The sequence below is a fragment of the Teleopsis dalmanni genome, chromosome 1 (assembly GCF_002237135.1).
Source record: "Teleopsis dalmanni isolate 2A chromosome 1, ASM223713v2, whole genome shotgun sequence".
Classification (NCBI taxonomy): domain Eukaryota; kingdom Metazoa; phylum Arthropoda; class Insecta; order Diptera; family Diopsidae; genus Teleopsis; species Teleopsis dalmanni.
In genome coordinates, this window is record NC_051846.1 from 82,073,921 (window position 1) to 82,098,817 (window position 24,897).

General features: G+C 29.7%; 3 protein-coding genes across 3 annotated transcripts; 1 reads left to right on the plus strand and 2 right to left on the minus strand.

The window, feature by feature from the left end:
* Window positions 1-232: 232 nt before the first annotated feature.
* LOC119668377 (ATP-dependent helicase brm) lies at window positions 233-24,106 on the plus strand. Its single transcript, XM_038077858.1, has 7 exons — window positions 233-1,204; window positions 1,265-1,347; window positions 17,992-19,146; window positions 19,214-20,074; window positions 20,131-20,938; window positions 21,007-21,795; window positions 22,986-24,106. Exons 1-7 carry the CDS (start codon window positions 538-540, stop codon window positions 23,816-23,818), a joined length of 5,196 nt encoding a protein of 1,731 aa, XP_037933786.1. The 5' UTR covers window positions 233-537; the 3' UTR covers window positions 23,819-24,106.
* Window positions 1,349-3,092, minus strand: LOC119668378 (inositol monophosphatase 2). The gene is made up of 3 exons (XM_038077860.1): window positions 2,499-3,092; window positions 1,793-1,896; window positions 1,349-1,717 (listed from the first exon to the last, which is right to left on the minus strand). The coding sequence occupies exons 1-3, from the start codon at window positions 2,970-2,972 to the stop codon at window positions 1,447-1,449; spliced, it is 849 nt and encodes a 282-aa protein (XP_037933788.1). The 5' UTR covers window positions 2,973-3,092; the 3' UTR covers window positions 1,349-1,446.
* On the minus strand, window positions 10,784-17,135 carry LOC119668379 (inositol monophosphatase 1-like). The gene is made up of 5 exons (XM_038077861.1): window positions 17,120-17,135; window positions 16,918-17,005; window positions 13,133-13,672; window positions 12,940-13,043; window positions 10,784-11,214 (listed from the first exon to the last, which is right to left on the minus strand). Exons 3-5 carry the CDS (start codon window positions 13,604-13,606, stop codon window positions 10,944-10,946), a joined length of 849 nt encoding a protein of 282 aa, XP_037933789.1. The 5' UTR covers window positions 13,607-13,672; window positions 16,918-17,005; window positions 17,120-17,135; the 3' UTR covers window positions 10,784-10,943.
* Window positions 24,107-24,897: the final 791 nt, after the last annotated feature.

The window sequence follows — 24,897 nt, forward strand, 5'->3', positions numbered from 1 at the left end:
TTTGTACCGATTCAATACCGGCAAATCATAATGCTGCCACCAAAAAAAATATGAAATAAACAAGCACTACATATTTCGGATATGGTTTAATCATAAAATTAATTACATTTATACTCAAATAATTTTGTGGTAAATGTTAAAATAAAAATATCAATAATCTATTGTTATCATTTGTAATAAATACAATACATTTACTTGAAATCTTGGTTATTGTTAATGACGATAATAAAGATCTGGTAGCACGGTTTTCACTTTTTATTTCGGCCATTAACATTTTCCGTCGCGTCGTCTACATTTTGCAAAAGATATGAATGCAGTATTTTATAGAAATATAACAACAAAACTGTGAATATTGAATACAAAAAGTTCGTTAGAAAAATATGGAGAACATTATTTTTTACTATTAAATACGGAGTGTATATTATACAAGTGGTTTATATCAAAAAAAAAATTACTGGTTGGATTGTGTGCTTTGGTGTATCATTGTTAGTGACAACATAGTGCATTAAAGTAATATTATATAAATAAGAAAATAATATGGCATCGCCTTCGCCAGCAAACAGTCCAATGCCGCCACCTCAAGCTCCAAGCCCGATGGGTCCACCTTCTCAAAGCCCGGCGCCGTCGCCTTCACATAGTCCATACCCTCATCAACCTCAAAGTCAAGTTCCACCAGGACAGCCAGGGCAACAAGGTCCACCGGGAGCACCTACTGGACCACATGTTCCTCCACAACAAAGCCATATGCAAGGACCTCCACCTCCAAATCAGCATGGTCCACCACCACCCGGTCATCATGGTCCGCCTCCTCCCGGACATCCAGGTGCACCTTATGGACATCCTATGCAACATGTGCCACAACATGGACCTCCACATGGTGCACCGCAATTGCAACAGCACGGACCTTTACCGCCTAATCAACATGGTGTGCCACCACATGGTCCACCACCACCTCATGGCCAGGTACCACCCAATCAGCATGGACCACCACCACCTGGTGGAGCTCCTAATGCTGGACCACAAATATCACATCCACCACCACATGGTGTACCACAACATGGTCCGCCTGGTGCGGGGCCGCAACAGCAAACGCAGCAAGGTGGACCTCCACATATGAATGGACCTCCAGGTCAAGGTCCACCACCTACAGGACCACCAGGTCCCCCACAAAATCATCATATGCCACCACATCATCAAGCAATGCGTAAGTTTAATATTAAAATAAAAATACATAAACGCTTATGTGGGATTTATACTATTTTAGCACCTCACATGGGCATGCAAATGCCACCACAAGGCCCAAATATGCCACCCATGGGTTATCAAACGCACGGCATGCCGCCAAATGTAAGTTATAACTCTTTATTTAATATTTCTCTATTTAGTTTAACATAACTAACTTTTAGCTAATGATAAATATTTGCATTTTTTATGTTATTAGTGTTTTCAATTGATAGTGTACTCAGTAATTTGGTTAGCTTCTTCAATTAGTCTCATTACATCCTTTGCTAGGTCCATTGTAGCGGCACATACCAAATCTGGTTTCATAATATTAAATTCACCGCCTTTAGTATGAAGTAATACACCGCCAGCTTCGCGTAAAATGACTGCACCACCAGCTATATCCCAAGATTTTAAATCTTCCACATGATAGCAATCAAAGTTGCCTTTAGCTACATAGCATAGTGTTAGTGCAGCGCTACCCATACTCCGTGTGCTGTAAATTAATATGCAGAATATTCAAAATATTACTCTTCTTTTTTTTCTTCTTCTTTTAAATGTTCAACTTTACCTTGTGCTATTCGACGCCAATTTGGTTAAACGTTTCACATTCTTATCACGTACACGTTCGGCATGTATGAGCGAGATTTCATATCCTACAACAGCACTCCTTATCTGAGTTAATATATAAAATTTTATATATGTAGATGTAACTATATGCTGTTCTCTTTTCAAAAATATTCAATTATATATGATCATAAAATGCAGTAAATTAAACAAAAGCAGGGGAAAAAAAATTAAATTCTAATATAATAAATTATATTATAAAACCCGTAATATTTAAGATAGCATGTAAAGAAATGCATCCAAACTTGCCCGTTTTCGTATTGTTCTGTTTGTGTTGTATTTTATTGTTTTACTGCGGTTTTATTTTATTGTAAACTTAATAATTTAATTATCCCATATTAACTCACATGTAATGAAATCTGTTTGTTACTTAGCGAGTTTCGGTAATGCAATATTTCGTCAATTAGTAGAGTTTATTTGCACTTAGCAAACCCTATGAAAAGTTCAGAGTAGGTACCTTGGTGTAGTGCCGTCCACAAAATTATATTACGCTTGTCATATATCTTCACTTGCAACCAAATTTTCGAAATAATAATCATAATTTTCTTATCTACGATATTTTTGGCACTTTCTTACTATTTTTGTTAAAATATTATATAATCTTACTGCTTTAAAAAAAAATAATAAATTAATTTCTATGTAATGCTCACATTTGCGCAATTGGTGACATGTATTTTTTGTCCATTTAAGTATGCGCCATGTCCCTTGTAAGCTGAGTACAATTCATTTGCTATGGGATTGTAAACAACGCCAACGACCAGTTCCTTATTGATGGCAAGGCCAACCGATATACAGCAATGTGGGATTTTGTGTATAAAATTTGAGGTGCCATCGATGGGATCGATAATCCAAGTGGGGTCATCAGTGAGTTCGGCTTCACGCTTACTAATTGCTGACTCTTCTTCTCCAATGAATTTAGATTCTGGAAATTCTTTTTGTAAACCTTCGATTAAAATATCTTCGATTTGTTTGTCGTAAACAGTGACTAAGTCATAGAAATCTGATTTTACTTTGAAATTATCTGCAGCCTTCTCGTAACCCTCCCTCATCAATGGACCACATTTCATAACCAAATTCAAAGCTGTGTTGTAGTACAATTTCAGTTTCTGGTTGTCGAGTGACATGTTTTGTGTGTGCTCAGTCCGTTGCAAAGAAAGAAAACGACCTACCGTTGGCAATTTTATCTGACAACTGAACTCATAAAACACACACTTTCATCAACGTTGCTATTTACTGACTTCATAAAAAACTGAGCACTTTTGCAAATTAAGAGACACAAGTCACAAGTTAAATATTATTGAAATGTCAAATTGGTTAACAAAAGCTTTCTTATTCACTTAAATCAAAAGCTTTCGCGTACAGCTTTTAGTCTTCAAAGAGCACAATTAGAAACTATTTTTTTTATTACCGCCAAGTAAAAAGCTCGATAAAATTTAAACTTTTGCATTTTGCTCTATTAGTGTTTTTTTATTAAATTTTTTTATTAAACTTTTAAACTATTAAAAAACAAAAAAATTCAATTAAGAATATTTATTATAATAATACTTTATAGACGAAATTGCTAGCTAGCACAATATATCGAAAAGATCACAGTGTACCAGTGTTTTTCTATTTAAAGATTGGCACTCGTATATCAAATTATAATTAATAAAAATTCAATTAATTAAAATAATATAAAATTAATTTTTGTTGTTGTAGTTCATTACTGTTCGAAAAACCTCTTCATAATAATTTTTTTAAGATTTCGTAAAGTAAAAATTATTTCTTGGTTGTTTTTAGTATTTTTTAAAAATATTAAATTATTTGCAAAAATGACCCTGATTAACATTGTTACTAGGCCAGTCATTTATAATTATCTGCAGGAAAACTTTACCTAATTAATATATTTGTTTCAACACTAACGGTATTCACGTATTTGAGGTAAATGGGTAACGATGTAACTACAGTCAAACCTCTCTATAACAAAGTCGTTGGTGCCTGAAAAAAACCTCGTTATAGAGAGGTTAAACAAATATTCCTTTGTTGGTCTTTTTTTTTTTTCCATTCTACTAGTAATTAAGTACTATAATTATGTATTTATTTTAAAAAAAATGTATGTTTATTTAAATAAACCTTCATAATTAACTAAATAAATAAACCTTCATATTTAAAACAATAAACATATATTGGTTTGTATTTAAAAAAAACTATTTTTATTAATTACTATTTAATTTATTATTATATAGAATTTATATTTTTATAATATATTTTATTCAACTCGAAAAAAATCTATTATTTTTGTTTATTTGGACATTTTAACTTTTTCTTCAACATGTTGAAAGAGTCAAGAGTGTTTAACTTGCATCTGAATAAATTTGTTATAGAGAGGTTTTTTTGTATGTAAAAATTTGTTTAACATACGTACCTTCGTACCTTGTTATAGAGAGGAATTCGCAATAAAGAGGTTCGCTATAGAGAGGTTTGCTTACGTACCTTCGTACTTTGTTATAGAGGAATTCGCAAGAGAGAGGTTCGCTATAGAGAGGTTCAAATATATGAAAAAATATAAAAAATCTCTGTGTCTTCAATAAAACTTCGTTATAGAGAGGAATTCATTATAGGGAAGTTCGCTATAGAGAAGTTTGACTGTAGTTATAGTGCGTTAAGGTGCATTCGCAGGTAATCGTACCTGCAAAAGTTCGTTCGTTAGCAAGCGTTCGCTTTGGTGTGGATGCACCTTTATCAGAAAATTTAAGCAATTACCCTTTACAATTTTAGTTAAATGCTTTGGTTGTTTCCAAAATATATTGTTATGTGTTTAGACTAGCATTTAACTCATTTTAGGGTTTATCTCTATGAGAATTAAATATTATAATAAAATTAACACATTCAAATCTTAAATTCTAACATAGTACTTATAGATGGAAGTTGTAACAAAAGCAAAGAAAAAATAAGTCTAGTAATTAATATAAAATTTAAATAGAAATAAAAATAAATTTATAACATTGAAAGAATTTTGTGATTTCTCATTCAAAATCAATTCTATTTAATCAATTCAACAATAGAAATGGATTAAAATTTCATAAATGCTTTTCTCCAAGCTCTAAGAGTTAGTGTTAATACTTGAACTTTTTTTGGGTAAAAATTGCTGACTCACGTAAGATAAGCTGAAGCCGACTTAATGTTCTATTACTGTTTACATTTTTTATTTTCGAACTTATCTACAAAAAAAAAGGTTTTATCTTAATTTTATTAAATTTTTTGTTGTGATTCAAAGAAAAGTATTATTATTAAACATTCCCTTTATACCAGCGTAATTAGCGCATTGTAACAGATAATTAGATAATTGTTTAGCAAGTAGTCTATTTTTCATACGTCTGATGTCTTCTTGGAGTTATCCCATATCGTTGTTATATATATTTTTTTATAAAAAAAAATATTAAAAAGAAATATTTATACATAAAAAATATATTAATAATAATAATAATAATTTATATTTACTTAAGAAACAAGTAAAATCAATACATTTAGTTATTAGATTTTGTTTCTGTTCGGTAATTTGGTATTCGGTAAAGTGATGAAATGACAAACGTCTAAACGTCCCTATTAATTCTTTCTCGGTAAATATGTAAAATTTAAGAAACCAAGGCATCTGAAATTTTTTATTTGTTATGTTGTTAATAAATGCGAGAAAAAGTGAAAGAAAGACATTTAAAATTAAAATTAAACTTCTTATTTTATTTAATTTTTTATCAATTTTCTTTATTTCTTATAATATTATTTCCAAACACACTTCAAAGTTCAAATTAAATTTAGCTTTTGTACAATTATTATTATTATTAAATTATAGGCTATGAATGCACCCCGACTCAAAAAAATCTAAAACAATTCTAGACTATATATTAATCTCGTAATTTCTGTAGGCTTAATTTTACCTATTTGATTTGGGCCTCAGATCCCGCTTCCATAGTAGTCGAGTCTACCGCTAGGCAGTTGCATAGCATATGTTCTGATGTTTTGTTCAAATCGACAGAAATCACTTTCTACCGCACCTATAATCTTCATGTGATAATTAAGTCTACAATGTCCAGTTAGAAGTTCAGTGTAGATTTTCTGCTAAGGATAAGGATAGCGTCAACTTTTGTGTGTTCACGATCAGTGAATCTTCTTGACAGCCGCATGTCTGTTTGGGATCTTCAGTGTACAAGTAGATTTTGTTTCTCACGTTTAAATAATAAGTTATTTGTGAAGCTATTTGTTATCCCGCAGAAGCGATCTGTACGAATAAAAGGAGTAGATGCAGCCTTCTTTGCTAGGGAGTCTGTTATTTCCTTGCCTTCATACCATTCATGTCCCGGTCACATATTTTCTCGATGCTATGGTATTGAAAAGTTGAAAGCATTCTTAGACCAACTTGGATTGGAAGGAAGAGTTTGCTAAAGATTTTAGAGCTGCTTGACTGTTCGAAAGAATGCATACTTTGGTATCTTGGGTGCTTCTGCGTAGACATTCTCTCGCACATAGTTCTAAGGCATGTACATCTGCCTGAAAAGTGGAACCGGTTTTTACCATTATTCCCATAATTATTATTTTTCCCATAATTCTTGCTTCTGCATTGCCATCTTCCATTTTGGACCCATCAGTACACCATAATTGTTTTTGGTACAATACTTGAGATTAAAAAAAATCAGCTGCTATTTTGATAACTCGGTAATATTGTAATTTAACAAAAACAAATGCACATAAAGTTTTATTTCTTTACCTAGTTACCGAGCAGGTCTAAATACTTCTACTATTTATTGAATTTTTATTGATTGTATTAATTTTATTATTAAAAACGATCTGATTAGCTATTCAATTTGGTTTTTTTTTTGCTTCATTTGCTTTTTTTTTTTTTACTATTTGAAACTTTCAATCGTTAAAAAATTAATTTAAAATGCGACATTTTTTTTTTTAATTTTGAACTAAATGAACTAATAAACAGCTAATTTCAAAATATACTTTTATTATGTGTGCATAAAATTCATTATTTATTACAACAAAAATTACAAGAGATAACACATCTATATGTCAATATATAGCGAAAATAGCAAACAATGCATATGAATTACCCTATTTAATTAAATTTTTATCAATTATCAAGTAAACTTCACTTACGCATGCAAGCACGGCACTACTAAGCTCATTTGTATCCAATAATAAAAATCAACTCCAATAGTAAGCAACACAAATTATTGTTGCAAATTTGTTGTTTGTTTTTTATAAGAGTATTGCAAATAAAATAAAAACAAATAAAATACAACACTGAACCGTCATTTGCTCGCTTTGGCAGAAAAACAGAAGGAGAATTTTTATTGTTATGATTAAAAATTTCGGTTGAAGACCTCTGCATAAAAGTTTTCAATGTTAAAAATGATTAACATAATTTTAACTATGAAGATCTAACTATGAAGATTGACAACAACTCAACTATGTTTACTTAAAATTTTCTTTATCCACAAATGTGGTCGTTTTTTCTTGATTTCTTCATTCAAACGATACAATAATATGCAATAGTAGTCTGATGTTATTGTCTTTCCTTTTTCCAAAAGGTATATGAAAATTATTCCACTTAAATTCCAAAATACCGGAGTCAACACTTTTCCAGCACATTGTTGAGTACTTGGTTATTTCGGAATACTACCCCTAGGCTGTACCCATCCTCTGGGTTATTGTTTACCCTTAGGTGTGTAGAAATGGATCCATGTTTCATCCATTGTTTCCAAATACTGTTTTGAATGACGAATGCAATTTAAAATATTTCTACAAAAAAAAAATAATAGGTGTATTATAGATGTATTCTTTTGACATGAACAACTTTTGTAGCGTAAGTATAACTTGGCATCACTATCTAAACCAGTAAACATATCACAAGTAATAAAAATTCAAACAAATTTGCGGTAGAATTTTAATAAAAAAAGTTTTTTAAATAAATATACCGGATTGTATGACCAGGTTTAAAATTAAGTTTTCCAATATTTTATTTATCAATTTGATTGCATCATTTTTCATTGATTTTACATGGAGGAATTTTATTTCTACACGATATGCAATTTTTTCCATTTCATAAAAAATTACCAAGCTACACTATTTCAAATATTTGCAAAAAGCTAACTAAACATCTGAAGAAGTTGAAACTTTCACAGCTTGCCAGATATACAATATGTTATTGATATTGTTCTGGCGTTGCCACCTGTTGTGTTACACATATGCATATGCTTTATAAATAAAAGACGGCTTTTATAAAAAACTAGGTTGAATAGAGCTAAAGTATTAATATAATAATTTTTTTATCTTATATTAGGGGTATTCTTATGACATAAATGCTCTAATAAACACATATCACTTAAAAATTAACATGCAAAGCAAAAACGAAATACGTTAAAATAAGCCTTCTTTCCTGGCAGCACTTAACGAATAAGCACCTCGCACTACAATGGTGCCAAATCTTGAAACTGATCTATTGTAAATTAATTTTGGAAGACAATCTAGCTGTTTATTATTTACAACTGTTGCGATTGTTAATGAGTGAATTTAAATATCAATCATAGTTTTTTTGTAAGTAAGTATCCAAACATATCTATTTTAATTTATTTTAATTTAAATTTTATTATGCCGAGCCTATAATAATCGAAAATCAATATAATGATTATTAATATATTTAGCTAAGCTCTGTTTTAATTTAAATTTTTAACCTTTTCATGAAAGAAAATTGTCTCTTCTCCAACACAATTTGTACTAGATCATTAACATAGGTATTATTATATAGCTGTATTACTCAATAGATATGCGCTTTAATTAGATATAGTATAGGTTTATTCATTACGTAGTAGAATTGGAATTCCTTGGGAATTATTTCAATCCATCAATAGATAGAGTGCTGTTAGTATATGTTATGTCTGTAACGGCAATAACAATATTGCCCCGAAGACCGGTTTGGATTGAAAGCCGCTCCGAAGTCTTTGTGGATATTAATCATGAGATTGATATACACATTGTAAAAGTAACAAATATCATACGATCCAAAGTTTTGATGTTTGGATACTTACAAAAAAACTATGATTGATGTTTGGATACTTACAAAAAATTATGATTTAGTAATTTTTTTTAATAAAATTTGTGAAAATGACTGACAGTTTAGTAATTGTGAAGAAGTTAATTATTTATTAAGGAATTTTTAATTTTTGGGTTCATTAAAAAGTGCAATACATAAATAAAAACAAAGCACACCCGTTAAAATAAAAGCAAAAAGTTATAAGATAATTGCAAGTAAAATAAAACTGTAAATAAATATACATAAATATACATAAATATATGTATATTTATATAAAAAACTTCTTTATAATATTTAACAGCAAATTTGTTTGAATTTTTTTTACTTGTCATATGTTTACTGGTTTACACAGTGATGCCACGTTATTGTTAACCACCAAAAGTTGTTCTATTGGACAATTCATGTCAAAAGAATACACTTATTATTGTTTTTTTTGGTTTAAATAATTAAATGTTTTAAATTGCATTTTTCGCGTATTTTTAAATAACATACACTAATAAAATAATTATTTGATAAACCGGTAAAGTATTTAAGAAATAAAGTATAAAAAGTTAGGTATTCTTTGCAAGTCGCAAATTTTGGTTTTGGTTATGAGGCAACTTGTTTTAGATACGCTTAAACTTAATGAGAGTGTAAATATCGTTCCAAAAATTCAAATTCTCACAAATAAAATTTGTGATTTTGTGATATGAATATAAAATTATTATACTAAAATATTTGAGAATCAGGGCTTGACAATTACTTGTTTGGAGAGAAGTTAATTCCTATTTAACGTAAGCTTAAGCTATAAATTATTATAAATTATTAACATATATTTTGTTAGTTTTGTTAATTTTAGAAAAAAAATTTACCCAATATTAGTCATTTTCAATAAAATATTCGTTTCTTTTTGGGTGAAATTTTGTTTAAGTAAGTACCATCAAATTCAATAAAAATAATTCGGTAAATTTCATATAAATATTTATTTGAGCTTCAGATTTAGCAGGACCCGGGTTTGATTCCTGGTACTTGCAGTCTCAAAAATAATTATTTACGAATAATTAAATACAAGAATTATTTCCAAGACCACTGATGATAGGTATTTGGCAATACTCGAAACAGCTGTATGGTCAGCCAAAAATTCAATTAATTAAACTAATATAAAAAATAAATTTTTGTTGTTGTAGTTCACTACTGTTCGAAAAATCTCTTTATAAATATTTAGTTATGTTTTCACGCATGAAAAGTTTAAGTTTTTTCTCACCAGAGATTCGATTGTTATCTTATATCTCTTCTTTCCGCCGCCTGTCTAACAAAATTGAAAATAATTACGTGAATTTTATATTTATCGAATTAACATTGTTAAAGTAATTATATTTTATATTAGGAAAGAAATACTTTTGTTTTGGGTTTCAACAGATCAATGCGTACAACCTTAACTAATATTAATAATTATATATTAAAATAAATCTCATTCAGTTAGCAATTATGAATATTTTTGCTTAAAATAAATATAATTTTTCCTTACACCCAGTAATTTTTCTATTGAAATTCCATGTTTTAATTATATTTAAGAAACTATTGATGACTTTATAAACAATAATTAATGACAACAATTAACTTAGCAAAAACTACATGTTTAATCAAATGTAGTTTCTCTTACAGTATTTAATGTAAAATACTTTTATTGCGGACATAAATATCCAGTTTATTACAATTGCTTAATTATTAAATTTTTGTCGTACGTCATTATTATTGTTCTGGGAATTTTATTTAGCAAACCTGAAAATATTTTATATTTCAAAAAAATATTATCTGTGAGAATGCATATTACTTTTAATTTTATTAATGCTCAAAATAACATCTCAAAGTTCATTGTATTAATTTTAATTAATCACTTATATTAAATTCAGTTACGTATCATATATATATTTGTATTTTAATTATATGTTCTTTAAGAAATAAGTACAGATTCATTTGTAAGATAAAGAATTTTTAATTGTTGAGATTGCGTTATCAAAATTTAGTATTATTTGCATTAATTTTAATTGCCTCCAACAGATTTTTCTTTATCTGCTTTACGTATTAGTTGCTCCATTTCTATGCGTAAATTTTCCGTACCAGCACATATTAAGTCAGGTTTCTCAATATCGAATTTACCTCCATAGGGATGTGTAACAACACCTCCAGCTTCGCAGATAAGTAGATAACCTGCAGCACAATCCCATGGATACATATCCTCAATATGAAATGCATCTAAATTACCAGCAGCCACCATGCAAAGTGAGTCAACAACACAAGAATATGACAATACTCTATAAAATGGATTATTTTCTAGATTAAATTCTGATAAAAAAATATTAATTATATTTTTGACTATTAGGGCTCGCACCAGAGATCGATAGAAAATGGGTTTTTTTAATTCATTTGAAAAAGACACAAACCTTACTGTGTTCCTTTATTCTATGGTTTCATATAAGATTACGTCTAACTAATGGTTGGGCATATATGGAATTATATATTGAATATGATTGAGTTGTGCAAAAATGGGTAACGTGACAACTTAACAGGTTTGGCAGGAAGTTAGTTTCAATTAAATTAAAAAAAAGTAGAAATATTTGTTGTTGTAGTTCACTACTTTTCAAAACCTCTCTAAAAAATAGGAATATGAATTCTACTTCTTAAAACAAAGTCAGAATATAAAAGAATATATGTTAATTTAAGAGATTTGGGTAGAAAACATTTCTTTACTTCATTCTTACTAAAAGTAAGATTTTTAATGATTCGAGATTCAATATCTGTTAGAAAATATTTTTGTTCGTTTTTTATCAATTGATGGAATTAAATTTCGCTATACACATAAAGTACTCAATTATATATTGCCTTTAGGTTAGGTTTGGTTATACCGGTGATCCCAAGTGCTATAGGCCCATTGTGTTACCATATAATTAAAAATTCAGGGGCTAGGACCACTCATAACTTTGGACAAAGCATATAATGCTATTCAAGGGGAGATCTTGTAGTTAACCAAGATTCTCAAAAAAAAAAGTCTCTAAAGTGGTAAGGCAGCACCACGCATTTGCTGCACAGAAATAAAGCAAATTGGAGGTTGCCTAAAATGCAGTGACCTGTAAGTAAACCTATTACAAAACTGATATCTCTATGCGGCATCTCAATGGAAGAGCAGGATTTTATTGGAGCGTGGGCAAATTGCATACAGTTACCTGCATATCGTTGAGTTGTATATTGCCTTTAAGTGAATAAATTTCAAAAATTCTGTTGCAGAACAGTAGGAGACTCCGTGGTATCACAACGGGACATTATATTAGACATTATTATTAAGTGAACTTTGCTGCTACTTCAATGTAATCTAATCAATAGTAAAACCATTTTAAATTAGATCATCTGACTCTTCCTTACTTTTCACTTTTTTGTTTTTATGTTTCGACTGAATAAAAAACAATAAAAATTTCTAGGATATGGAAAAGTATACATACGTAAAAGTAAAACTGTTTCACTATATCAACTATATATCAAGTTGATGCGAATATCTATAGATTTCAACAAATTTTGAATCGCCCCCACCTATGTAATACTTTGTTAAATTATAGCACATATATCATTGAATAGGAAGCTTACGAATGGGAGAGTCCCGTTTATGTATGCAGTGGTAGCCTTAACTTTAGATAACATCACATCCTTACAGTTATTTACACATTACTAAAGTAGCAGAATTGTAAAAACTTTTCGTATGACGAATCTAAAATTTTCCTTTATCAAATTCTAAATACAATATATTGTATATTGTTTTATATAATTAAAAAAGTGTGAATTGTAATTAAAATTAAAAAAAATGTAGTCAGTCTGAATTCGTAAAAAGTTAAATGTAAAATGACCCACTTTTATGATTTGAATAATAAAAGACACACGAAAGCTATAATATGTATATGTGATTAAATAGCAGACAGATAAGATGTGAGTTACTGTTTATCAAATAGAGTTTAGTTCAACTAAATAAACCATAAACTTTGTTTTCTTACCGTCTTGCATGTATTCCAATGTGGTATATGCGTTTTATGTGCTTATCTCGAATGCTTGGTGCATGCAATAAAGATACTTCATATCCAACATTAGCATCATTCATCTACGAAATGGAGCATTCCGTATGTAATAAAAAAAATGCAAGTAATCATGAATTGTTTTGAAATATAATAGATAAAATATTCATTTTACCTTTTCACATTGGCTGACTTTAATTGGAATTCCATTGCAAAACGCACCTTGTCCCAATTTCACTGTGTACATCTTTGCCTGTACCGGATTATTCGCAATTCCCAAAACAATTTCTTTATTGATTGACAAACCAATTGACACGCTTACATGTGGTATTTGCTTAATAAAATTGGCTGTACCGTCTATTGGATCTATTATCCAAGTTGGCGCGTCGGTAAGATCCTTAGTTATATTATCGTTCTTAGCTGTGTCTTCTTCACCTATGAATTTGTGATCTGGGTAAGTCGCCAATATTTGCTCCATTAAATATTCTTCGATTTTGTTGTCATATTCTGTGACAACATCATAGAAGTCCGTCTTAATTTCAACAGGTATAGCAGTCTTACAGTAACCTTCAAGCAAGATCTCTCCAGCACGAACAGCCAATGGGTAAATAAAATCAAAGTACTTATCAATCACCTCTTTAGTAACCATTTTTCCAAGTTCAATATTAAACCGTCGTCAAAAATACTTTAACGTTAATTGCTGAATCACCAATTTCTGTAAAATAGTTAAATATTGTTTCTTCAGCTACAGTTTGTTTTATACTCCAATCAGTTAACAGCAAACTGAAAAACGAGTTTACATTTTGAATTCCCAAAAGCTCAGCGTTCACAGTTTGGATTGTCAGTCGCATCATAAAAGTTTGTTGTAATTATTTATAAAACCTTAAACAATTCAGTTAAAACAGTGGCGTTTTTAACTGAGACTTTTTTCATTTATCAATATTTTATGAATATTATAAAATTGTTTTTATTTTTTGTTTATATACCATATATATAATATATAAATACAGATTTGACTTTTTTCGGTCCCATATTAAAATAAGTATATAAATATATTTGACTTGTTCCGGATTAGGTTTTCATCATAAGTGGTGATACTTATCAGCGAAATAAATATATTAGATTGTTACTCCTTACATAGGCGTTCTAAGTATTCATAGTTGTTTTAATTATATAGGCGTTCTAATTATTGATAGATGTTAATGTTATAATTCTAAGAGCATTCTGCGACTTGGTGTAAGGGTAGCAGAACGGCACAGGTTATAAAAACAAAATATAAGTGTTATCACCGTAAATGGCTGGCTAAGGGTTTAATTTTTAGAAATATTTAAAAAATAATAGCATTGATATTTAGTAGCTTTTGACATTGAAAACGGGCTTAAACAGCTAATTTGTCTGTACCTTTGTTTATATAAAAAAAATCAACCTCAACATAATAGATTTGTTCCGATAGTTTTATTGGTGAAAACTAGCAGATTTTTTTAAGGAATTTCTTATTGAACTATTAAGAACTATTGTCATTTGTTGGCAGACGTACAAAGTATATTTAGTTTGCCGAGAAATTTATATTGCACTGAAGAGACATTACAGGTCATACAGTCTTATTAGTTTCAAAGTATTTTAGTAAAGAAAATCCGATGACTATATCCTATAGTTGTCAATAAATCAAACAATCAGAACTCACTATTTTTCATTCTCCACAAAAGCATTTCAGTTGAATGATGTGTTCTTATTGAATTAGATTGGTTCAGTTTTGGATATAGCCTTATAAACTGAGAAGTTTAATAAAAGTGACTTAGTCTTGAATGTTTATGTACGTTTATTTATCAATTAAATATAATAAATTATGAATTTAAATATATGTATTTATACTATTGAGTACCAAAAAACTAATCAATTAGTTAAATTTTTGATGTAGCTTTTATACATTTTTATCATTTAAATAATTTCAGATTTTCAAATTATTTCTTAAAACTTAAGTTTTTCAGTTCCTGACACTCAACTAAACAATACTGTCACACTTTACAAGTATCGATCCTAAATTTAGATTTTTGCGCAATTAGAATTAGTGTGAACATTATTATGGCAATTAAATTATCGAACACTAAACCAAAGAAACGACAGAGAGGAATAGCCAATTTCATAAAAATTCCATGTTAGGAATTGAATAATATTAAATTGATAACAATTCCAGAAAGTTGATCAGTTTTTTATTATTATATATTTCAGAAAATTAATTGTTTGAAATTTTATTTTTAAATGGGATTTGGTGTTATGTTTTTAGTTTGTGTTTAGCAGAACTTGGAGACATGGTTGCCACATTGAAAGGTTTCGAAGCAGCAGTCGTCCAATAAAAGGCAATTATTGAATAATTGCCATGTTTTGATTTAATTATCATTTTTTTATGAATTTTGGATGGAACACATTTATGGAGTTAATTGTGATAATGTGTTAATTGAAATAGTGTAAACGTACTGTTATTTAATGAAAGCTATATAACGTTTATAAACTGAAAAACTCCAACCTTTGTATGAATGTTATATAAGATTCAGTAAATCTTAAGTTAATTTTTTTTAAATGTTATATTTTATTACATAATTTCTTTAAAAAAGTGTACATTTATGTGCATTTCGTATTTAAACAAAATAATTATTAAAATAAAATGTTTTATTAATCAGTTTTTTTGATGAATGATAAAGATGGAAAATAAAATATTAGAATAAAATTATGTCATTTTGTCATGTGTCACACGTTACCAACATAACTGCATCACATCACTAATTAGATAAGACTTTTTCAAATAGATCAAGAAATATATATCAAGAAATTAATTCAACACTTATTGGTTGTTCTTCAGTTATTTTATAATATTTTTTATTTTATTTTATATCGTTTTATATATTATATTATACACGATCTTTTTTATTATTTTGCACAATTTTTTGAAATTCAAAAATATATTTTAACATAATTTCAATCTATTATTCAATCTATTTCAATCTATTTCAATCTATTATTATTATATTATATTATTATATTATATTATTATATTATATTATTATATTATATTATTATTATATTATATTATATTATATTATATTATTATTGTATATTATATTATATTATATTATTATATTATTATTATATTATATTATTTATATTTATTGTGTTATTGTTATATTATATTATTATTATATATATTTTATTATATTTTATATTATTATATATATTATATTTTATTATATTATGTAATTTATTTTTAAAGCTCTTTCAGCTTCTTATGATTTCAATAAGTTATATTTATATATTATATATAATTATTATTTATTTATATATATTGTTAATAAATATTATTTATATATATATTATTTATGTATTATTAGTTTTTTATTTTTGAAATTTTTTTATATTATATTTTTGTTTATTTCATATATAATATTAAAAAAATATTATATTTTCTATACTATACATAGATTGTATAAACATAAAAATATTGGTATCGACCTTAAATATTTATATTCATTTGTTTTTTTTTTTGTTGGGCTTAATTTATTTTGTTTTTTGTTTTATATTACTTTAAATAATTAAAAAAAATATTGAAATAAAAACACTAATTTTATTTGTTAATTTTAAAAAAAACTTATAGATTATTTATATATAACATAATATTCGGTCTACTTCGTAAATCATCTGTATTATTTATTTATATTTTTGCTTATTTCATATATACATACATTATATACTAATAAAATTTAATATAACAAATTATCTTTAATTTTATATTATGATAAATAGTTGTTTTAATTTTTTGGACCGAGTGATATTACAAACTGATTTGATATAAAAAATTGATGTGGCTTGACTCTTTTCTCTCTGGATTCCCATCTTTGTAATATTCTGAACTTTTTTAATAGAATACATACATATATACAAATATATTTGCAGGTAGGAGTAACTTACCTCAATTACTTTAAAAATAATCTGCTTATTATAGTCAGAAAGAAAGAACAGCTACTTTTTTTAACTAAATTAAGCAACCACCTCGAATCTATAATTAATACTATTTTTTATTACCTTTTAAAAGTTAAAGTAATTTTCTTAAATGGCAAATAATTTTTGAAATTTAATTAAAAATAGAACTTTAAGAAATAACTTTCACAACCTCTTTCTGTTATTAAACTACCGTTCGGTCCACATTAATTAAATATATATATTATATAAATAAATTTATACAAAAAATGCACCAAAGGAGGAAAACAAACGAACAATTGTCAAATTATTAAGCATCTGTGTGTATCATCTGTCATATCTCCAAACAAACAGCTTTGCCATCTGTTTAGAAAAAAAATATAAGAACTAAGAAGTATCTTATCTTATGATTTATATCAACAGATAATATTATATATTATATACTAAAAGAATATATACATATATAAAATTTTTCCTCTGCTGTTTTTTTTCTTCGAATTGTTAAACAAATTAATGACAAAATATTTGGTTCGTTCAATGTCAACATTAGAGAGATATTTTTAGTACAAATAAATAAATTATATTTTTCAAAAATTTGAACTTTTATAAAATGTTTATATTTCTATTTTGATCCCGCCAGTGCCTTAGTGATCTTAATTTAAGTTCATGCATAAATTTCTTTGAAACATCTTATCACGACATGTTCTGCCACTATTGGTTACAATATTTTTATCAGACAATTATATTTACTACAATAGTTGCAAATTTTCATTTTTTAAATAAGTTTTTTTGCTAGATTTAAGTTTTGGCTTTGGTATGCACATAGATTGCTAGTCAATCTGTGTCGTTTGGGCCATAAATAAAAATATTTGTACTTCCTTATTGTACATCATCTTATTTAAAATATGCAAGTTTGTTCTATTTTATCTGTTAACGTTAGAGTAATTAAAATAGGTTAAGTTGGGCCGATTACAAAAAATGCTGTTACTAAGTGCAACTATATTTAACTATATAGTAAAACTAATAAGTTGTAAAATAATTAATTTAATTACTTATCTTTATTAGGGCCCCCCTGCTCCTGGACAAGGTCCCCCACCAGGTCCAGAACGTCCCGGACAAGAGAATCTTAATGCAATTCAGCGTGCCATTGATACAATGGAAGAAAAGGGACTACAAGAAGATCCACGATACTCACAATTGTTAGCCATTCGTGCTACTTCAAAACATCAGCATTTGACTGGAAATCAGGTTAATATGCTTAGGACACAAATAACTGCGTATCGTTTACTTGCACGCAACAAACCCATTTCAATGCAAATGCAACAAGTGCTTCAACAAGCATCCCAGCAACAACAACAACCAGTACCGCCAGTACCACAACAACATCCAGGAGTACCGCCTGGTCAACAACCTGGTCCAAGTGGTTCGCAACCATTGCCACCAAGTAATGCAGGTACACCGCCACAATGTTCGACTCCTCCTGCCAGTCCCTATACTCAACAAGGTACTATCAAAATGCAGCCTCCACATTCGCAACCACCACAGTTACCGCCTGGCGCTCCACCGCCACCACAAGAACAGCATCAAATACCTAACGGAGGTAAACCCTCAGCGCCTATGATGGGCGGCGGGCAACCACCAATATCTTCACCAATGCCGGCAACAATGGCACAAGGTATTCGCCCCGGTATGCCACCAGGCCCTGGTATGCCGTCACAAGTGCCGCCAGGTATGCAAACACCAAAACAAGGAGCACCGCCACCACAACAACCTATGCCCAAGCCCAATCGTGTTACAACTGTTGCCAAACCCATAGGACTTGATCCCATAACTTTGTTGCAAGAACGGGAAAATCGTATAGCGGCACGGATTTCTTTGCGTATGCAAGAGTTGCAGCGCCTACCAGCAATTATGTCTGAAGATCTACGTTTACAAGCGGCAATTGAATTAAGAGCATTGCGCGTTTTGAATTTTCAACGTCAGTTACGAACCGAAGTTGTGCAATGCACTAGAAGAGATACTACTTTGGAAACAGCTGTTAATATTAAAGCATATAAACGGACAAAACGACAGGGGCTCCGTGAGGCACGTGCTACAGAAAAACTCGAGAAACAACAAAAGCTGGAAGCTGAACGTAAACGTAGACAGAAACATCAAGAATTCTTAGCAGCCGTTTTACAACATGGCAAAGACTTCAAAGAATATCATCGCAACAATAAGGTTGGTTTCATTAAAAATAATAAAATTATTATTTATAAATTGTAATAATTATTTAATTTCTTTGTAGGCCCAACTGGCACGTATGAACAAAGCTATAATGAATCACCATGCTAATGCAGAACGTGAACAGAAGAAAGAACAAGAACGTATAGAAAAGGAACGTATGCGACGTCTCATGGCAGAAGATGAAGAAGGTTATCGTAAGCTTATTGATCAAAAGAAGGATAAGCGTTTAGCATTCTTGCTCTCACAAACCGACGAATATATAAGCAACTTAACGCAGATGGTTAAACAACATAAAGATGATCAGAAGAAAAAGAAAGAAGATGAGTGCAAGCGTTTGGCTCAATATAAGAAGGAACTGCTAATGAGTGGTGAATATGTCAATATCGATGAAAGTTGCATTGCAGCAGATATGCGCGTTACTGTCGTTGAACAAGCTACAGGAAATAAACTTTCTAATGAAGATGCACCAATGCTAAAGCATTTGCATCGTTGGTTGGAGCAGCATCCTGGTTGGGATTGGGTAGAAGCTGAATCTGATGACGAAGGCGATAATGAAATGCGTGAAATTGACACAAAAGAAAAAGAGAAGGAAGAAAAAGAAAAAGAGGATACTGAGGATGCTATAGAGCCCAAAAACGACGAAGATGCTAAGGATCTAATTAAAAAAGCAAAAGTTGAAGATGACGAATATCGTACTGAAGAACAAACTTATTACAGCATTGCTCACACAATACATGAAAAAGTTTTTGAGCAATCAAGCATTATGGTTAATGGACAATTAAAAGAATATCAGCTCAAGGGTCTTGAATGGTTGGTCTCACTATATAATAATAATTTAAATGGAATATTAGCTGATGAAATGGGTTTGGGTAAAACTATACAAACAATATCTCTAGTAACTTATTTAATGGACAGAAAAAAGGTAATGATTCAGTTAAATGATTACTTAAAATTCTTATTAAATATTGCAAATTATAGGTTATGGGTCCCTATTTAATTATTGTACCACTTTCTACACTCCCAAATTGGGTATTGGAGTTTGAGAAATGGGCGCCTTCGGTGGGTGTAGTGAGTTATAAAGGTAGCCCTCAAGGAAGACGTTTGTTACAAAATCAAATGCGTGCTACTAAATTCAATGTTTTACTTACAACATATGAATACGTTATTAAGGATAAAGCTGTGTTAGCAAAGATACAATGGAAATATATGATTATTGATGAAGGTCATCGAATGAAAAATCATCACTGCAAATTGACACAGGTGTTAAATACACACTACATCGCACCATATCGTCTATTACTAACAGGTACACCTCTTCAAAACAAATTGCCCGAATTATGGGCTCTACTTAATTTTTTGTTGCCGTCAATATTTAAATCTTGTTCTACCTTTGAGCAATGGTTCAATGCACCTTTCGCCACAACGGGAGAAAAAGTGGAATTGAATGAAGAAGAAACAATTTTGATTATAAGACGTTTACATAAAGTATTGCGTCCATTCTTATTGCGTCGACTTAAGAAAGAAGTAGAACATCAATTGCCCGACAAAGTTGAATATATCATAAAATGTGACATGTCGGGACTTCAGCGAGTATTATACAAGCATATGCAAAGTAAGGGAGTTTTGTTAACTGATGGTTCTGAAAAGGGTAAGCAGGGTAAAGGAGGAGCTAAAGCCCTGATGAACACAATCGTACAGCTTCGAAAATTGTGCAATCATCCATTTATGTTTCAACATATTGAAGAAAAGTTTTGTGATCATACAGGCGGACATGGCGTAGTTTCAGGTAAACCTAGTTATATTTAATAAAGTAGCTACATTCTTTACATAATGTATTTTTTTTTTTTTGTGTAGGTCCTGACTTATATCGGGTTTCCGGCAAATTCGAATTACTTGATCGGATATTACCAAAATTAAAAGCCTCAAATCATAGAGTATTACTCTTTTGTCAAATGACTCAATGTATGACTATTATAGAAGATTATTTAGGATGGCGGCAGTTTGGTTATTTACGTTTAGATGGCACAACGAAAGCAGAAGATCGTGGTGAATTATTACGAAAATTTAACGCAAAAGGTTCAGATTACTTTGTATTCTTGCTTTCAACTCGAGCTGGTGGTTTGGGTTTGAATTTACAAACAGCAGATACTGTAGTTATATTTGATTCAGATTGGAATCCGCATCAAGATCTGCAAGCACAAGATCGTGCCCATCGTATAGGTCAGCGTAATGAAGTGCGGGTACTTCGACTTATGACTGTAAATTCAGTAGAAGAACGTATCCTTGCTGCAGCGCGTTATAAATTAAATATGGATGAAAAAGTTATTCAAGCTGGTATGTTTGATCAAAAATCGACAGGTAGTGAAAGACAGCAATTTTTGCAAACTATATTGCATCAGGATGATGGCGAAGAAGAGGAGGAAAATGAAGTTCCCGATGATGAAATGATAAATATGATGATTGCACGTAGTGAAGAAGAAGTAGAATTATTTAAAAAAATGGATATTGATCGTAAAAAGGAGGATGAAGAGCTTCATCCAGGAAGAGAGCGCTTAATTGATGAATCGGAGTTACCCGATTGGTTAACCAAAGATGATGATGAGGTTGAGCGATGGCATCAATATGATGAAGATACAATTTTAGGTAAGAATCAATTGTTAAGTATTATTAAATACTTGCAAGTTTTAAAAAACTATCATTTATTTATTTATAACTCATAATATATGTCACAATTTCTGTAGTACGGTATAAAAGAAAAAATATAAGTTATTTATTCCGTAAAATTGAAGGATACATGACAATCCTAAAAGTATATTTATGCTTTTTGATAATGTGATTATTTTAAGCAGGTTATGTGTTGAAACATAAATTATTCATAAGGTAGTTTCCAAGGTAGAATGGTTTGTGAGGAGAGAAAATATGTGAAGGAACGAAAAGGTAAATGTGGGTATGTATTAAGATAGAATTTCTACTGGATGAAGTGAAATAATCTTTCCGCTATAGTGGAGCTACAGATCTATTGGACTTGAAATACCTGAAGTCATGAGAATTAGCGATTTAGTTAGCGAAAAATTATTATATTATCTTTATTCTTGAAGCACTTTTAAATATATATAATTGTTCAAAATTGTAATTGTGAATCGTAAATACGGGATACTGGTAATTAAAGATCACAATTGAAACACACATTTAATATATTTCTTTAATTATATATTATTTACGTTAGTGTATACAATAAAAGTTAGTGCCTTTGTCATAGGCACATTCATAGGATAGTGCCTATGAATGAAAATATCTCCACAAATTTTATTTTGCTTTAAATTTAAGCAGGCTGCACTGAGTTCTCAATAGTCAATGTTCTATGGTATAAGCTTGGAGTATAAAGTTCTAATATAACATCATCTTTAAACCAATTTAAAGACACATGGGTTTTACCTGCAGGGCAATACAAGGGCATATACAATACAATCTTTCAAAGAGATCAGTGAAATATAATAGTATACTCCACTGATCTAGACACTCATTCTTAAAAAGATCGTATCTCTCTGCTATAACTACACTTAACCTAATATTTATAATTAATGTTGTTACAACTCCTCTGCTATTATTGTCTATTTTTCTTCTAAGAACATAAAATCTTTAAACCACCAATTCACAAATCATGTACTTTTCTATTGTTTATAATAATAAATAAGTAAAGGGCCGTACTTATATACGTAGGTAACCTTTAATTGTTTAATAGTTTAATTGTAAATAATTCAAATATTTGAATATTTATCAGTTTTTAGAGAAGATTTTCTACATAAATTCAATTTAATTTTTTAAATTTATAGGTAGAGGCTCACGACAACGGAAGGAAGTTGATTATACTGATAGTCTTACCGAGAAGGAATGGCTAAAAGCAATTGATGATGGTGCTGAATTTGATGAGGAGGAGGAGGAAGAAGAAGCGAAACGTAAGCGTCGTAAACGCAAAAACCGCAAAGACGATTCAGATGAAGAATCCGTAATTCTTAAAAGAAGACGACGTCAAAATATTGATAAACGTCTTAAGAAACAAATGAATAAAATAATGTCTGCTGTAATAAAGTACACGAATGATGATGGACGGGTTCTATCGGAACCGTTTATGAAATTACCATCACGGCAACGTTTGCCTGATTATTATGATGTGATAAAACGGCCAGTTGATATTAAGAAGATTCTACAAAGAATAGAAGATTGCAAATACGGCGATATAAATGATCTTGAAAAAGATTTTGCGCAACTATGCTTAAATGCACAAATATATAATGAAGAAGCCTCCTTAATCTATTTGGATTCGATAGAGTTACAAAAAGTATTTTCAAATGCACGTCAGCGTATCACAACATCTACTGCCGCTTCAGCTGGTACTGGCAGTGTTGAAGGTGGTTCTGATAATTCTGACAATGACGATGATGATGCTGATGATGGTTCTGAGGATGAAGAAATTGCAACTACTTCAGCAGCTGCAGTCAAAATGAAGCTCAAACTAAATAAATCTCTTGCAAGTGCACCAGCCACACCAACTCCTTCCACAGTCGGTGGTGGTAGCAGTTCATCTACAACAAAAAAGCAAACCAGACGAAAACGTTCGCAAAAGAAATACACAATTTCCGACGATGATGATGATGACATGGATTAGCTACCACTGGGGGTGGTATTCTCATTGAATACCCATATGACGCCTGGAAATGATTAAACTATTTCATATTTAAGTCCAAGAAACTTTGTGTGTAAAATGTTAAAAATTTAAGTTATATTAATTTTACTTAGTAATTTTAAAATGGTGAAAATTGTTTTGATTTGGTTCTTTTTATATTATTTCGAGTAGTTTTCCTTAGAGTATTTTCAATAGATGTATCCCATTCTAATGTTTTTAGGTTTTTGCAATAATAATTAGATAATACACATATATATTGCGTACTCTCTTAACAGATAAATATCTAAAATACATATTTAAGCCTAACTTTAGCAATAGTTGTTAGCATATTTTCCACTAATTCATATGTGGAGTCAATATATACTTACATATATATGAATAATATATTTTAACCATTAACTTTTGTTTAATAAAATTATTTAATATTATAATAAGAAATATATAGAATTTCCTTAAAACAATTGGCTGCTTAACTTTATTAAGCGAAGATTTAAGATTTAAATGCTAAAATACATGCGAAACATACTGCAATATTGCAACTAATTGCAGTTCCTTATACATTAATACATTTTTTCAAAATTATAAATAAACAATATAATAATTTAATATTATATGCATACTTGTTCTTGTTTCAAATAAAATATTAGTATCGATTAAAATTTTTAATGAATTCCTGCTCTAAATAATATTTTGTTTTTTGTAGATGATTTTTAATAATAAGTACATGAGTCTTTCACACAACACATAAGGTATTGGACATCAGTATAATAACTCTAAGAAAAAAGTTCACCATGTGATAAAAATTTTGACAGATGGAATTATAAGAAAGAAACGTGGGAAACGCTGAAAAGATTGATCAATGAGAGAAGTTTTTAATTGAATAATCGATTTTAAACCACTTAATTTCTCGGATCGCTCGTATAAGATGTCAAGATTTGTATACCTAGATTTACAATTTGTATACCTCAATTATTATATCAACTTATTTCTATATTTCAACGATACGAACATTTATCAGACAATCATTCTGTCCTGTCCATCCAACCAATCTGTGTAACCAC

Bases quoted from the DNA above. Each gene is read 5' to 3' on its own strand.
- LOC119668377 (XM_038077858.1), top strand. From the start codon at position 538: ATGGCATCGCCTTCGCCAGCAAACAGTCCAATGCCGCCACCTCAAGCT. The intron at 1,348-17,991 runs GTAAGTTATAAC...TATCTTTATTAG, and splicing joins CGCACGGCATGCCGCCAAAT to GGCCCCCCTGCTCCTGGACA. The intron at 21,796-22,985 runs GTAAGAATCAAT...TTAAATTTATAG, and splicing joins TGATGAAGATACAATTTTAG to GTAGAGGCTCACGACAACGG.
- LOC119668378 (XM_038077860.1), bottom strand. From the start codon at position 2,972: ATGTCACTCGACAACCAGAAACTGAAATTGTACTACAACACAGCTTTG. The intron at 1,897-2,498 runs GTGAGCATTACA...ATATTAACTCAG, and splicing joins ATGTCACCAATTGCGCAAAT to ATAAGGAGTGCTGTTGTAGG. The intron at 1,718-1,792 runs GTAAAGTTGAAC...ATTAATTTACAG, and splicing joins TTGGCGTCGAATAGCACAAG to CACACGGAGTATGGGTAGCG.
- LOC119668379 (XM_038077861.1), bottom strand. From the start codon at position 13,606: ATGGTTACTAAAGAGGTGATTGATAAGTACTTTGATTTTATTTACCCA. The intron at 13,044-13,132 runs GTAAAATGAATA...TCCATTTCGTAG, and splicing joins AAGTCAGCCAATGTGAAAAG to ATGAATGATGCTAATGTTGG. The intron at 11,215-12,939 runs GTAAGAAAACAA...TCCATTTTATAG, and splicing joins ATTGGAATACATGCAAGACG to AGTATTGTCATATTCTTGTG.